We start from the raw sequence: 14,014 nt of genomic DNA on the forward strand, positions 1-14,014 counted from the left end.
TTGAATAGTAGTGGTGAGAGTGGGCATCCTTGTCTTGTTCCTGATTTCAGGGGAAATGCTTTCAATGTTTCACCATTGAGGGTGATGCTTGCTGTGGGTTTGTCATAGATAGCTTTTATTATGTTGAGGTATGTTCCTTCTATTCCTGCTTTTTGGAGAGTTTTAATCATAAATGAGTGTTGAATTTTGTCAAAGGCTTTCTCTGCATCTATTGAGATAATCATATGGTTTTTATCTTTCAATTTGTTAATGTGGTGTATTACATTGATTGATTTTCGGATGTTAAAGAATCCTTGCATTCCTGGGATAAAGCCCACTTGGTCATGGTGTATGATTTTTTTAAATATGTTGTTGGAGTCTGTTTGCTAGAATTTTGTTAAGGATTTTTGCATCTATGTTCATCAGTGATATTGGCCTGTAGTTTTCTTTTTTTTGGCATCTTTGTCTGGTTTTGGTATTAGGGTGATGGTGGCCTCATAGAATGAGTATGGAAGTTTACCTATTTCTGCAATTTTCTGGAAGAGTTTGAGTAAGATAAGTGTTATCTCTTCTCTAAATTTTTGGTAGAATTCAGCTGTGAAGCCATCTGGTCCTGGGCTTTTGTTTGCTGGAGGATTTCTGATGACAGTTTCGATTTCCGTGCTTTTGATGGGTCTGTTAAGATCTTCTATTTCTTTCTGGTTCAGTTTTGGAAAGTTATACTTTTCTAAGAATATGTCCATTTCTTCCAAGTTGTCCATTTTATTGGCATAGAGCTGCTGGTAGTAGTCTCTTATGATCTTTTGTATTTCAGTGTTGTCTCTTGTGATCTCTCCATTTTCATTTCTAATTTTGTTAATTTGGTTCTTCTCCCTTTGTTTCTTAATGGGTTTTGCTCACGGTTTGTCAATTTTGTTTATTTTTTCAAAAAACCAGCTTTTAGCTTTGTTGATTTTTGCTATGGTCTCTTTAGTTTCTTTTGCATTTACTTCTGCCCTAATTCTTAAGTTTTCTTTCCTTTCACTAACCCTGGGGTTCTTCATTTCTTCCTTCTCTTGTTGCTTTAGGTGTAGAGTTAGGTTATTTATTTGATTTTTTTCTTGTTTCTTGAGGTAAACTTGTAATTCTATGAACCTTCCCCTTAGCACTGCTTTTACAGTGACCCATAGGTTTTGGGTTGTTGTGTTTTCATTTTCATTCATTTCTATGCATATTTTGATTTCTTTTTTGATTTCTTCTATGATTTGTTGGTTATTCAGAAGTGTGTTATTTGGCCTCCATATGTTGGAATTTTTAATAATTTTTTTCCTGTAATTGAGATCTAATCTTGCTGCACTGTGGTCAGAAAAGATGATTGGAATGATTTCAATTTTTTTGAATTTACCAAGACTAGATTTATGGCCCAGGATGTGATCTATTCTGGAGAAGGTTCCATGTGCACTTGAGAAAGAGGTGAAGTTGATTGTTTTGGGGTGAAATGTCCTATAGATATCAATTAGGTCTAGCTGGTCCATTCATTTAAAGTTTGTGTTTCCTTGTTAATTTTCTGTTTAGTTGATCTATCCATAGTTGTGAGTGGGGTATTAAAGTCTCCCACTATTATTGTGTTACTATTAATTTCCTCTTTCATACTTGTTAGCGTTTGCCTTATATATTGTAGTGCTCCTTTGTTGGGTGCATATATATTTATAATTGTTATATCTTCTTCTTGGATTGATCCTTTGATCATTATGTAGTGTCCTTCTTTGTCTCTTTTCACAGCCTTTATTTTAAAGTCTATTTTGTCTGATATAAGTATTGCAACTCCTGCTTTCTTTTGGTTTCCGTTTGTGTGAAATATTTTTTTCGAGCCCTTCACTTTCAGTCTGTATGTGTCCCTTGTTTTGAGGTGGGTTTCTTGTAGACAGCATATATAGGGGTCTTGCTTTTGTATCCATTCAGCCATTCTTTGCCTTTTTGTTGGGGGCATTCAACCCATTTACATTTAAGGTAATTATTGATAAGAATGGTCCCGTTGCCATTTGCTTTGTTGTTTTGGATCCACGTTTATACAACCTTTCTGCATTTCCTGTCTAGAGAAGATCCTTTAGCATTTGTTGAAGAGCTGGTTTGGTCGTGTTGAATTCTCTCAGCTTTTGCTTGTATGTAAAGCTTTTGAATTCTCCTTCATATCTGAATGAAATCCTTGCTGGGTACAGTAATCTGGGTTGTAGGTTATTCTCTTTCATTACTTTAAGCATGTCCTGCTATCCCTTCTGGCCTGGAGGGTTTCTATTGCTAGATCAGCTGTTATCCTTATGGGAATCCGTTTGTGTGTTATTTGTTGTTTCTCCCTTGCTGGTTTTAATATTTGTTCTTTGTGTTTGATCTTTGTTAATTTGATTAATATGTGTCTGTTAATACATGCTGTTCTCTCAAAACATCCCACCCTCGCCTTCTCCCACAGAGTCCAAAAGTCTGTTCTGTACATCTGTGTCTCTTTTTCTGTTTTGCATATAGGGTTATCATTACCATCTTTCCAAATTCCATATATATGTGTTAGTATACTGTATTGGTGCTTATTTTTCTGTCTTACTTCACTTTGTATAATGGCCTCCAATTTTATCCATCTCATTAGAACTGATTCAAATGTATTATTTTTAATGGCTGAGTAATATTCCATGGTGTATATTTACCACAGCTTTCTTATCCATTTGTCTGCTGATGGGCAACTAGGTTGCTTCCATGTCCTGGCTGTTATAAACAGTGCTCTTTCAGATCTGGTTTCCTCGTTGTGTATGCCCAGGAGTGGGATTGCTGGGTCATATGGCAGTTCTATTTGCAGTATTTTTAAGGAATCTCCACACTGTTCTCCATAGCGGCTGTACTAGTTTGCATTCCCACAACAGTGCAAGAGGTTTCCCTTGTCTCCACACCCTCTCCAGCACTTATTGCTTGTAGACTTTTGGATAACAGCCATCCTGACTGGTGTGTAATGGTACCTCATTGTGGTTTTTATTTGCATTTCTCTGATAATGAGTGATGTTGAGCATCTTTTCATGTGTTTGTTACCATCTGTATGTCTTCTTTGGAGAAATATCTGTTTAGTTCTTTGGCCCATTTTTTTGACTGGGTCATTTATTTTTCTGGAATTGATCTGCAGGAGCTGCTTGTATATTTTTGAGATTAATCCTTTTTTCTGTTGCTTCATTTGCTATTATTTTCTCCCATTCTGAAGGCTGTCTTTTCATCTTGCTTATAGTTTCCTTTGTTGTGCAAAAGCTTTTAAGTTTCATTAGGTCCCATTTGTTTATTTTTGCTTTTATTTCCAATATTCTGGGAGGTGGGTCATAGAGGATCCTGCTATGATTTATGTCAGAGAGTGTTTGCCTATGTTCTCCTCTAGGAGTTTTATAGTTTCTGGTCTTACATTTAGATCTTTAATCCATTTTGAGTTTATTTTTGTGTATGGTGTTAGAAAGTGTTCTAGTTTCATTCTTTTACAAGTGGTTGACCAGTTTTCCCAGCACGGCTTGTTAAAGAGGTTGTCTTTTTTCCATTGTATATCCTTGCCTCCTTTGTCAAAGATAAGGTGTCCATAAGTTCGTGGATTTATCTCTGGCCTTTCTATTTTGTTCCATTGATCTATATTTCTGTCTTTGTGCCAGTACCATACTGTCTTGATGACTATGTCTTTGTGGTAGAGCCTGAAGTCAGGCAGGATGATTCCTCCAGTCACATTCTTCTTTCTCAAGACAGATTTTTTTATAATTAGCTACATCACAAGACTTTTAAAAAGTGATTTCAAGGAATGACTGTAATGACTGTGAACCAAATTACAAGATAACTTGAATTGTATAGAATATAAAAGCTTTAAAAGTCATTATAATTTTCATGGTATAGTTATTACTACTATTTTTTTTATTACTACTATTTTAAAGAGGCAGAGATAACTTTTAATTTTCAAAGTTTGATAACAACCATCCATTAGTTTGAGAAGTTGAGTAACAGGAAACCATACTTGTTTTTCAAGCCATTTGCAAACTGTAAAAAAGCAGCTGATCACAAAATGCACAACCATTAAACTGCAGTCATATTGACAATCCTTTTCTTGACAGGGCCATAGAGACACTCACCCCTGGCAATTCTGCCATATTTACAGTCTGTGTAAAAATATCACCCTGGGCAATTCATGTTCTGTTGTCTTCTTTGATGCACTTTGTCTATGTCACTGCCTCATTCAAGGTAGTGGAAGTTAGCAAGACATCTACTCCAGGGTTAGAAACATTCAGAAAATCATTAACAATGAGTCACCTCACTTTCTCTGCTTTGATAAAATAGTTCTCATAGTTTTCTTTTAATAAGAAAGTTTCCTGAGAGGATTCTTCCCCTCACCACATCATTGAACCCTTCTTGTTTAGTTGCAGCATACATGGCTTCAGTAGACACATCAATGTCAAATCCATTATCGTATTCTAACCTATCAAATCTTGCCATATTTGATGCCACTTCTGATGTACACAGTACATGGTAGCAGACAATTGAATAACTGATTTGGGCAAGGACACTTCAATTACTTTGGCCCCCTCAGACTCAAAGAGATTAGCAGCTATGGACCAAAGAGATAGTACTTCACTTGACAATTCTGGTATAAGATATTCCTTTGGAATTCCTATACATTGTTTGCTCACATCTGTTAAACTGGGAAGCATAAATGGTTTTAACAGGATCTTGAATTGTGGTAGAATCTTAGAGATCCTGCCCAGCTAGTATACTCGACATGATGGCTGCATCAGCCACACATCTAGTTAAGATTCTGGGCACATCATTGAAATCACCAGGGGAATGAGATCATGACAAGAAACTAAGTCATAGCTGGGTTTTAAACCAACAGCCTCATAGTGGGCAGCTGGATTGCCGGTTGATCCTCTGGAATCTGGTCCTAAAGCAACGAAGCAAGTGAATGCTGACACAGCCACTGCACTCCCTCCTGAGCTTCCTCCAGTGATAAGACAATTTGAATCCTTATTCTCACCATGAGACTTCTGTTTCCTCTTTTTTCTATATTGTTTTGAATAGCTCCATGGGTTTTTAACTGGTCCAAAAATGCCATCTGCGCTTCTGTATCCCATAGCAAACTCATCTAGGTTTTGTTTTTTGTTTTTTGTTTTTTTTTTTTTTTTTTTTTTTTTTACCATTAACAGAGCTCCCTGATCCAACAACCTCTGTGGCATTTTAAGGTGACACATAACTTTTCAGCATATTTGATGCACACGTTGTCTCAATGCCATATGTGCTAAAGTTGTCTTTTACTGCAATAGGAATTTCATCTAAATCTCCCAGTGAATGACCTTTTTTATATCTTTTCTCTCATTCTTCAACTTGCTTTAAGACCACCTCTCCTGAAACAGTAACTTGGTCTTCTTGATAAAGGGGAGCTATCTTTGACAGAGCTAGTTGGAATAACCTGGCCTTGTTCTAGTGCCACAGAAACTTCTTGCAGGGTCCAACCCAACGTGGTCCTTGTGCCCTGCCTGCCACCACCAGGACCTGGTGACAAAGGAGGAAGAGGAACAGTTGTTCTTTTGAAGTGGAAGGTGGTTATCAAATTTGTAGCTTTATGGCACAATAGATAAGGGTGTCAAGGACTTGATGGCTATTTATGAGGTTTAGGGTAGTAGCTTACTATTCATGTCCATTTTCTTTTTTGAACATCATCACATGCTTGTTTCAGTTGCCCTCTGTGTTGGTTAAGATTCTGTGCCTGTAGGTCCTAGAATTATGCATGATAAAGCTACTTTTCACAGAAATATAGTTTGTTTTTCACTCATGCAAGAAACCTTGTAAGGCTTTGTATCTGTTTTCTGGGGCTGCCATAAGCAAGTGCTACAAACCAGGTGGTTAAAACAACAGAAATTTATTGTTTATTTATTGTGGAGGTTGGAAGTCTGAAATCAAGGTGTCAGTAGGGTCACTGATCCCTCTGAATTCTGGTCACAGGGAGAATCTTTCTTTGCCTCTTGTAGATTTTGGTGGTTGCAGGCAAACCTTGGGTTCCTTGGTTTTTAACTGCCACCACTCCAGTCTCTGTTTGCTTCAGGTGGCTGTTTTCTGCCTGTGTTTGTCTCTGGGTCCCCTTATAAGGACACCAGTCATATTGGATTCAGGGTCAACCCAACTCCAGTACAATTGAATCTTAATCGGACCCTAATTCCAAATACAGTCACGTTTTGATGTAACTGGATTTCCTAGATAGGACTTCAGCATATCTTTTGGGAGAGGGATATAATTTAACCTGTAACAAGCTCCATGGCTAGCATGATCCTCCATGATGTCAAATGCATTGTGACCTTGACCATGCTGGCAGCCTCCAAGGCCCAGACCATGGGGTGGAGAAAGGTCCTGGTTGTTGTCACCCTCCACTGACCTGGAATTAGTCACGTGGCTGTTCCTATCTGCTCAGGAGGCTGGAGAGAGAGGGCCTCTTTCCAGGTTGCCATGTGCAGCTAAAACCCAAGGTTTTGTTAGCACGGAAGAAAGAGAGCAGGTTTTGAGGACAGCCAGTAGTATCTGCCACATGTTCATAGTACTTGGGGGTGGGGGTGGGAGTGGTCTCTGTTATTCAATTTCTCTCCCACTGTGTCTTTTCTCATTGAATTATTTCTAACATTTAAAGGGTAAGAGGGAGTTTCCTGTATATGATTATATTAGTTTTCTAGTGATTTTCAAGACTTTATTTTATTCAGCTAAATTGCATTGACTAGTTCCTACTAATCATTGGTGTGGAAAATAGCTAGAAGTGGAAGATGTGATCATTCTGTTGAGGAGGAGAGGACTTTGACTAAGGAGCAGAGCCATGTGTTTGTGAAAAGATGCTTGTGGAAAGTCAGAAAGAGACAGAGACTTTATAGCATTATCTTTTAAGAATGATGATTTTAATGATAGTTAATGACAAGCATTCTTTGGGATTGCCTTTCTTTGGGATTGGAATGAAAACTGACCTTTTCCAGTCCTGTGGCCACTGCTGAGTTTTCCAAATTTGCTGACATATTGAGTGCAGCACTTTCACAGCATCATCTTTCAGGATTTGAAATAACTCAGCTGGAATTCCACTAACTTTGTTCATAGTGATGCTTTCTAAGGCCCACTTGACTTCACATTACAGGATGTATGGCTCTACATGAGTGATCACACCATTGTGATTATCTGGGTTGTGATCACTTTTGTACAGTTCTTCTGTGTATTCTTGCCACCTCTTCTTAATATCTTCTGCTTCTGTTAGGCCTATATCATTTCTGTCCTTTATTGAGCCCATTTTTGCATGAAATGTTCCCTTGATATCTCTAATTTTCTTGAAGAGACCTCTAGTCTTTCCCATTCTGTTGTTTTCCTCTATTTCTTTGCATTGATCACTGAGGAAGGCTTTCTTATCTCTCCTGGCTATTCTTTGGAACTCTGAATTCAAATGGGAATATCTTTCCTTTTCTCCTTTGCTTTTTGCTTCTCTTCATTTCACAGCTATTTGTGAGGCCTCCTCAGACAACCATTTTGCCTTTTTTGCATTTCTTTTCCATGGGGGTGGTCTTGATCCCTGTTCCCTGTACAATGTCACGAACCTTTGTCCATAGTTCATCAGGCTCTCTGTCTATCAGGTCTAGTCCCTTAAATCTATTACTCACTTCCACTGTATAGTCATAAGGGATTTGATTTAGGTAATACTTGCATTTTTACTTTATTGACTATGCCAAAGCCTTCGACTGTGTGGATCACAATAAACTGTGGAAAATTCTGAAAGAGATGGGAATACCAGACCACCTGACCTGCCTCCTGAAAAACCTGTATGCAGGTCAGGAAGCAACAGTTAGAACTGGACATGGAACAACAGACTGGTTCCAAATAGGAAAAGGAGTACAAGGCTGTATATTGTCACCCTGCTTATTTAATTTATGTGCAGAGTACAGCATGAGAAATGCTGGGATAGAAGAAGCATAAGCTGGAATCAAGATTGCTGGGAGAAATATCAATAACCTCAGATACACAGATGACACCACCCTTATGGTAGAAAGTGAAGAGGAACTAAAAAGCCTCTTGATGAAAGTAAAAGAGAAGAGTGAAAAAGTTGGCTTAAAGCTTAACATTCAGAAAACTAAGATCATGGCTTCTGGCCCCATCACCTCATGGGAAATAGATGGGGAAACAGTGGAAACAGTGTCAGACTTAATTTTTTTGGGTTCCAAAGTCACTGCAGATGGTGATTGCAGCCATGAAATTAAAAGATGCTTACTCCTTGAAAGGAAAGTTATGACCAACCTAGATAGCACATTAAAAAGCAGAGACATTACTTTGCCAACAATGATCCATCTAGTCAAGGCTATGGTTTTTCCAGTGGCCATGTATGGATGTCAGAGTTGGACTGTGAAGAAAGCTGAGTGCCAAAAAATTGATGCTGTTGGAGAAAACTCTTGAGAGTCCCTTGGACTGCAAGGAGATCCAGCCAGTCCATCCTAAAGGAGATAATTCCTGGGTGTTCATTGGAAGGACTGATGCTGAAGCTGAAACTCTAATACTTTGGCTACCTCATGGGAAGAGTTGGCTCGTTGGATAAGACCCTGATGCTGGGAGGGACTGGGGGCAGGAGGAGAAGGGGACGACAGAGGATGAGATGGCTGGATGGCATCACCGACTCGTTGGGCATGAGTTTGAGTAAGCTCCGGGAGTTTGTGATGGACAGGGAGGCCTGACGTGCTGCGATTCATGGGGTCGCAAAGAGTCAGACACGACTGAGTGACTGAATTGAACTGAACTGAACTGAATGACAAGCAGTGATAGGGATTTGATACACAGGAGGAGGAAAGCAGAGTAAGGCTTTCATTCGGAGTTTCTTCTGTAGGTCTTATGTTCCCAGCCTGTCCTTTGCCATCTGATTGCTGAAGGCCTGGGAATGACCTTCCTCTCTATGTTCCCAGCAGTGTTGCATGGTGCTTGGAACCTGGTGGGATTCAGTAAATACTTATGGAATCATTTTCTGTCAAAACTTGTGTGTATTGTTAATGACACAATAAAAATGTCCCGGTTCTTGATGTGTTCAAATTTGGAGATATATTTGTTCTTTGAAGGGGAGCCAGTATACTTGTTAAGAAAGTTACAAAGATAGTTCCATGGCCTGGAACTCTTTTTTCTTGTGTGTGTGTGTGTATACATATATACACACTATAAGTTATATGTGTATACTGTATGTACTATACTATATGCTATAATAGTTTATACTACATATTATTTAGTATTTCTAATGACCTAACATAATGAATGCTGCAGATGGTGAATGCAGCCATGAAATTAAAAGACGCTTACTCCTTGGAAGGAAAGTTATGACCAACCTAGACAGCATATTAAAAAGCAGAGACATTACTTTGCCAAGAAAGGTCCATCTAGTCAAGGCTAGGTTTTTCCAGTGGTCATGTATGGATGTGAGAATTGGACTGTGAAGAAAGCTGAAGACCGAAGAATTGATGCTTTTGAACTGTGGTGTTGGAGAAGGCTCTTGAGAGTCCCTAGGACTGCAAGAAGATCCAACCAGTCCATCCTAAAGGACATCAGTCCTGAATATTCATTGGAAGGACTGATGTTAAAGCTGAAACTCCAATACTTGGCCGCCTGATGCGAAGAGCTGACTCCTTGAAAAGACCCGAATGCTGGGAGGGATTGGGAGCAGGAGGAGAAAGAGAGAACAGAGGGTGAGATGGTTGGATGGCATTACCGAGTCTGTGGACATGGGTTTGGGTGAACTCTGGGAGTTTGTGATGGACAGGGAGGCCTGGCATGCTGCGGTTCATGAGGTCACAAAGAGTTGGACACGACTGAGCAACTGAACTGAAGAGAACATAATGAAATACAGTGTAAAATATATTGCAAATTCCATGGAAGCAATTATTTTGCTTGTGCTTTGTTCCTATAGTTTAAACAGTCGTGTTTTTCCTTTTTCTGTAGAACTTTCTGTTACTTGATGAGCTACCAAAGTGCAATCATCAGCTGCCACCAGATGGTAAAACAGTTGTGAACATGCAAGATTTCACTGCTTTTTGGGATAAGGTAACAAATCCTTAATTTCACCATTTTGACTGCTAAAGAACAACTGTGACATAGATTTATTGGAGGATTTTGAGATTTTACATATGATACAAAATGTGACTTGCCCATTTACCATGGAAGAATGTTATAAAAATTCTGAATCAGGAATGAGGTTTGCAATTAATAGAGATTAAAAATAAAGATGGCTGTTTTGAGGCAGTAGCCTGCAGTCTTCTTGATCTGCCAGCTCCCCAATTCAGGTCTTTTCTTTGCCTCAAAACCTTGTCTCTCAGATTCATTGCCTGTCATGTGGTGAGCAGAGTGAGGTTGGACTCGGTAACAATTTGGCTTAGCCAGCCAGGAGCCTTGCTGCTCGTGGCTAGCCAGCACCAATCAGGGAATATTGGAGCAAGACCCTAGCAGCTGCTGGGATCGTTTATCCTGAGGTTCTTTCCTTCAAGATTCCCTGAAGGGGCACCAGCTTCCCTCAGAGCTTGACAACTGAGACAAGGAACTGACAGACTTCTAGAGTCAACAGACTCGATTTCAGTTGCAGGGTAAGTCTACCCAGTTTGATAGCTGATTCAACTGGTTCACTTGTTTTGTGTGTCATTTTGTGTTACAAGCCGATGGGCTTGATTTTGAAGGGTAAGCTGCTCCGGTGTGCACACCGGGAACATTTTTTCCCCTCTATCTGGACTTTTCCTAATCTGGACAAGCTAATTTGGTTGGGTACCCGTTTACAGGAGGGAGGTGTTGTTGGACTCTACCCTGAACCAGTTCATTGGGAACTAGTTCTCATGGGGCAAGCCCACCATAGCTCATATGTAGGGTAAACTTATTTACCTTATTTGGGAACTGATCCAGTTGGAACCAGTTCATTTGGGAGCTAGTTCTTGTGGGAGTGGGTAACCTAGATAAAATTAGTTCATTTGCTTTATAGGGTAATTTACCCTATCGGTGGCCAGTTCATCTGTATGCATTGATGCTAGAATCTGTCTTGTACCATTTTTATTGGAAATTGTCTGCATCTTTTGTGTTTTGGTGTATTGTGTTTTGCAAAAATGGGAAATATTTCATCTGTCCTGAAGGAAAGATCTTTGGGGTGCATGTTAGATATGTGAAGATCAAAAGAGCGATGGCCTCTGTATGGCTCACAATTAACAATCTGGCAATCAGAAGTGCTTTACAAAAGAGAGGAATGCTCTGGTAATGACCATGCCCGGGGGGCTCCCTTGGACTTGAGGCGTCCAATTCTAATTTCCCCTACAGGAACTCCAGAGAAAGAAATGGCAAACCACTGTGGTATTCTTGCTTGGAGAATTTCATGGACAGAGGAACCTGGTGGGCTACAGTCCATGGGATCACAAAGAGTCAGACACGACTGAGAGACTAACACTTACTCACACTAAAAATAAAGTTGGCCCGAGGCATTTGACATATTGTTATTTGTCTCATTTTCAAGAGAACTTTCAAAGGGTTATCATATTTTGAACTTGAAGTAAATGTATTTATAAGATTAGAATTTGTAGGATTGTAGAGACAAAATGCTTCAGTATAGAAATGGTTAACTAACAAATACACAATCAGTTGTTAGAGACCAGAGACTTTTGGATACAATCAGTGTGTGTTTTTTGCCTTAATGTTATTAAATATCTTATTACATAGTGTGAGTGATTTGGATCTTTCCTGTGGGGTAGGGTGGGGCTCCTCTATCCTAAGCTTCTGGATGGTTCTGGCTACTTTGGTGGCAGCCAGGGGCAGGAGGAGAGAGCAGGTGGGCATAGTGAGTACCAGTGATTCCAACTTGAAGGGCTGTACTGTGTGGCAAGCTCTAACAGGGAGAACTGGTGATATCACAAAGATTTTCCCAGCACTTGATTTATTTCTGAAAGTTAACAAATAGGAAAAACAATAGGGACCACTCTCCAAAAGTTCTCAAGTTTTCACTCCCAGTGCAGCCCCGTTACAGACAACTGAAAGTCTCCTCCCACCTCTGGCTTTATAGTTTTTTGTGTACATCCTCCTGTATCAGTGTGGATTAATCAGGAGAACCAAACCTGCAGCAGGGGAGAGGGGGTTCCATGCAGGAAATTAGTTACATAGGAGATGAAAGAACAGAAAAGGGCAGAGCAGTGGTGGATGATGCAGCTCAGCGATTGCAAAGGCAAGAAGCTTCTCCCGCCCCAGGACTGGAAGGACTCAGGGAGGAGACACCTCTACCAGAGGGTCCACCCTTCAGAGCAGAGTCTGGGAGCCTGGCTGCTGTCAGAGTGGGGACCACAGAGCAAATGTCCAGGCTCTGTAGACTTCATGCCAGTGACTCTGTTGTGCCACCTGCATTGTGTTCACCTACTTCTGACTCAGCACCTTTCATCTCCACCACCAAGACAGTAGTATGTTCTATATAAATATATAGAACAAACATATACAACCACATCCCTACCCCTTTTGCACATGGGAACTCATACAAGGTGCCTGACCTACCCTACTTTAATAGAGTAGATTTGCCTCCTGCTTGGTATTTCTTGTCATAATCCACTTGAAGCATTTATGGAAAGCACCACTAAAATTCCATTATGTTAACTTTATGTAAATGTTGACACATACTTTTTATGTTGTTTTTCAGTCGCTAAGTTGTGTCTCTTTGTGACCCCATGGACTGTAGCCCACCAGGCTCCTCTGTCTGTGGGGATTCTCTTGGCAAGAATACTGGAGTGGGTTTCCATGCCCTCCTCCAGGGGATCTTCCCAACCCAGGGATCAAACCCAGGTCTCCTGCATTGCAGGTGGATTCTTTACCTTCTGAGTCACCATATGACCAATTACTAAATTTCTCTTATATCAAACTATGCAACATTATAAACTAAGATGTTTTGTTCTTCTTCCAAGAACTTCCAAGAACATGTTCTTAGATTTCTGTACAACTTTCATAGTTGTACAGAACACCCTATTGTGTTGTCCTGGACTTGCCTATGGAAAGACTGTGCACCTTGGCAGAGTCATTAGTAGTTAGGGGCTGTCAAGTTAGGTCATGGGTGAGTAGGCCCTTGGGAGGGAGAAAGGCAAAGACATTGGAAGTTTTGAAGAGAAACTAAGTCTTTTTTTTTTTCCTTTTTATTATTATTATTATTTTTTTTTTCCAGTGGGTTTTGTCATACATTGATATGAATCAGCCATGGATTTACATGTATTCCCAATCCCGATCCCCCCTCCCACCTCCCTCTCCACCCGATTCCTCTGGGTCTTCCCAGTGCACCAGGCCGGAGCACTTGTCTCATGCATCCCACCTGGGCTGGTGATCTGTTTCACCATAGATAGTATACATGCTGTTCTTTTGAAATATCCCACCCTCACATTCTCCCACAAAGTTCAAAAGTCTGTTCTGTATTTCTGTGTCTCTTTTTCTGTTTTGCATATAGGGTTATCGTTATCACCTTTCTAAATTCCATATATATGTGTTAGTATGCTGTAATGTTCTTTATCTTTCTGGCTTACTTCACTCTGTATAATGGGCTTCAGCTTCATCCATCTCATTAGGACTGATTCAAATGAATTCTTTTTAATGGCTGAGTAATATTCCATGGTGTATATGTACCACAGCTTCCTTATCCATTCATCTGCTGATGGGCATCTAGGTTGCTTCCATGTCCTGGCTATTATAAACAGTGCTGCGATGAACATTGGGGTGCACGTGTCTCTTTCAGATCTGCTTTCCTCAGTGTGTATGCCCAGAAGTGGGATTGCTGGGTCATATGGCAGTTCTATTTCCAGTTTTTTAAGAAATCTCCACACTGTTTTCCATAGCGGCTGTACTAGTTTGCATTCCCACCAACAGTGTAAGAGGGTTCCCTTTTCTCCACACCCTCTCCAGCATTTATTGCTTGTAGACTTTTGGATAGCAGCCATCCTGACTGGTGGGTAATGGTACCTCATTGTGGTTTTGATTTGCATTTCTCTAATAATGAGTGATGTTGAGCATCTTTTCA

General features: G+C 40.1%; 1 protein-coding gene across 1 annotated transcript in view; it reads left to right on the forward strand.

Annotated features, from left to right (window-relative positions):
• The window catches only part of LOC122687097 (ATP-binding cassette sub-family C member 4-like), a 330,146-nt gene that overhangs the window by 141,989 nt on the left and 174,143 nt on the right, over window positions 1–14,014 (forward strand). The window contains exon 9 of the mRNA XM_043892537.1: window positions 9,946–10,047. Coding sequence (XP_043748472.1) covers window positions 9,946–10,047 — 102 coding nt within the window. The remainder of the gene's footprint in view (window positions 1–9,945; window positions 10,048–14,014) is intronic.

Source organism: Cervus elaphus, chromosome 30 (assembly GCF_910594005.1).
Source record: "Cervus elaphus chromosome 30, mCerEla1.1, whole genome shotgun sequence".
NCBI classification, from domain to species: Eukaryota; Metazoa; Chordata; class Mammalia; order Artiodactyla; family Cervidae; genus Cervus; species Cervus elaphus.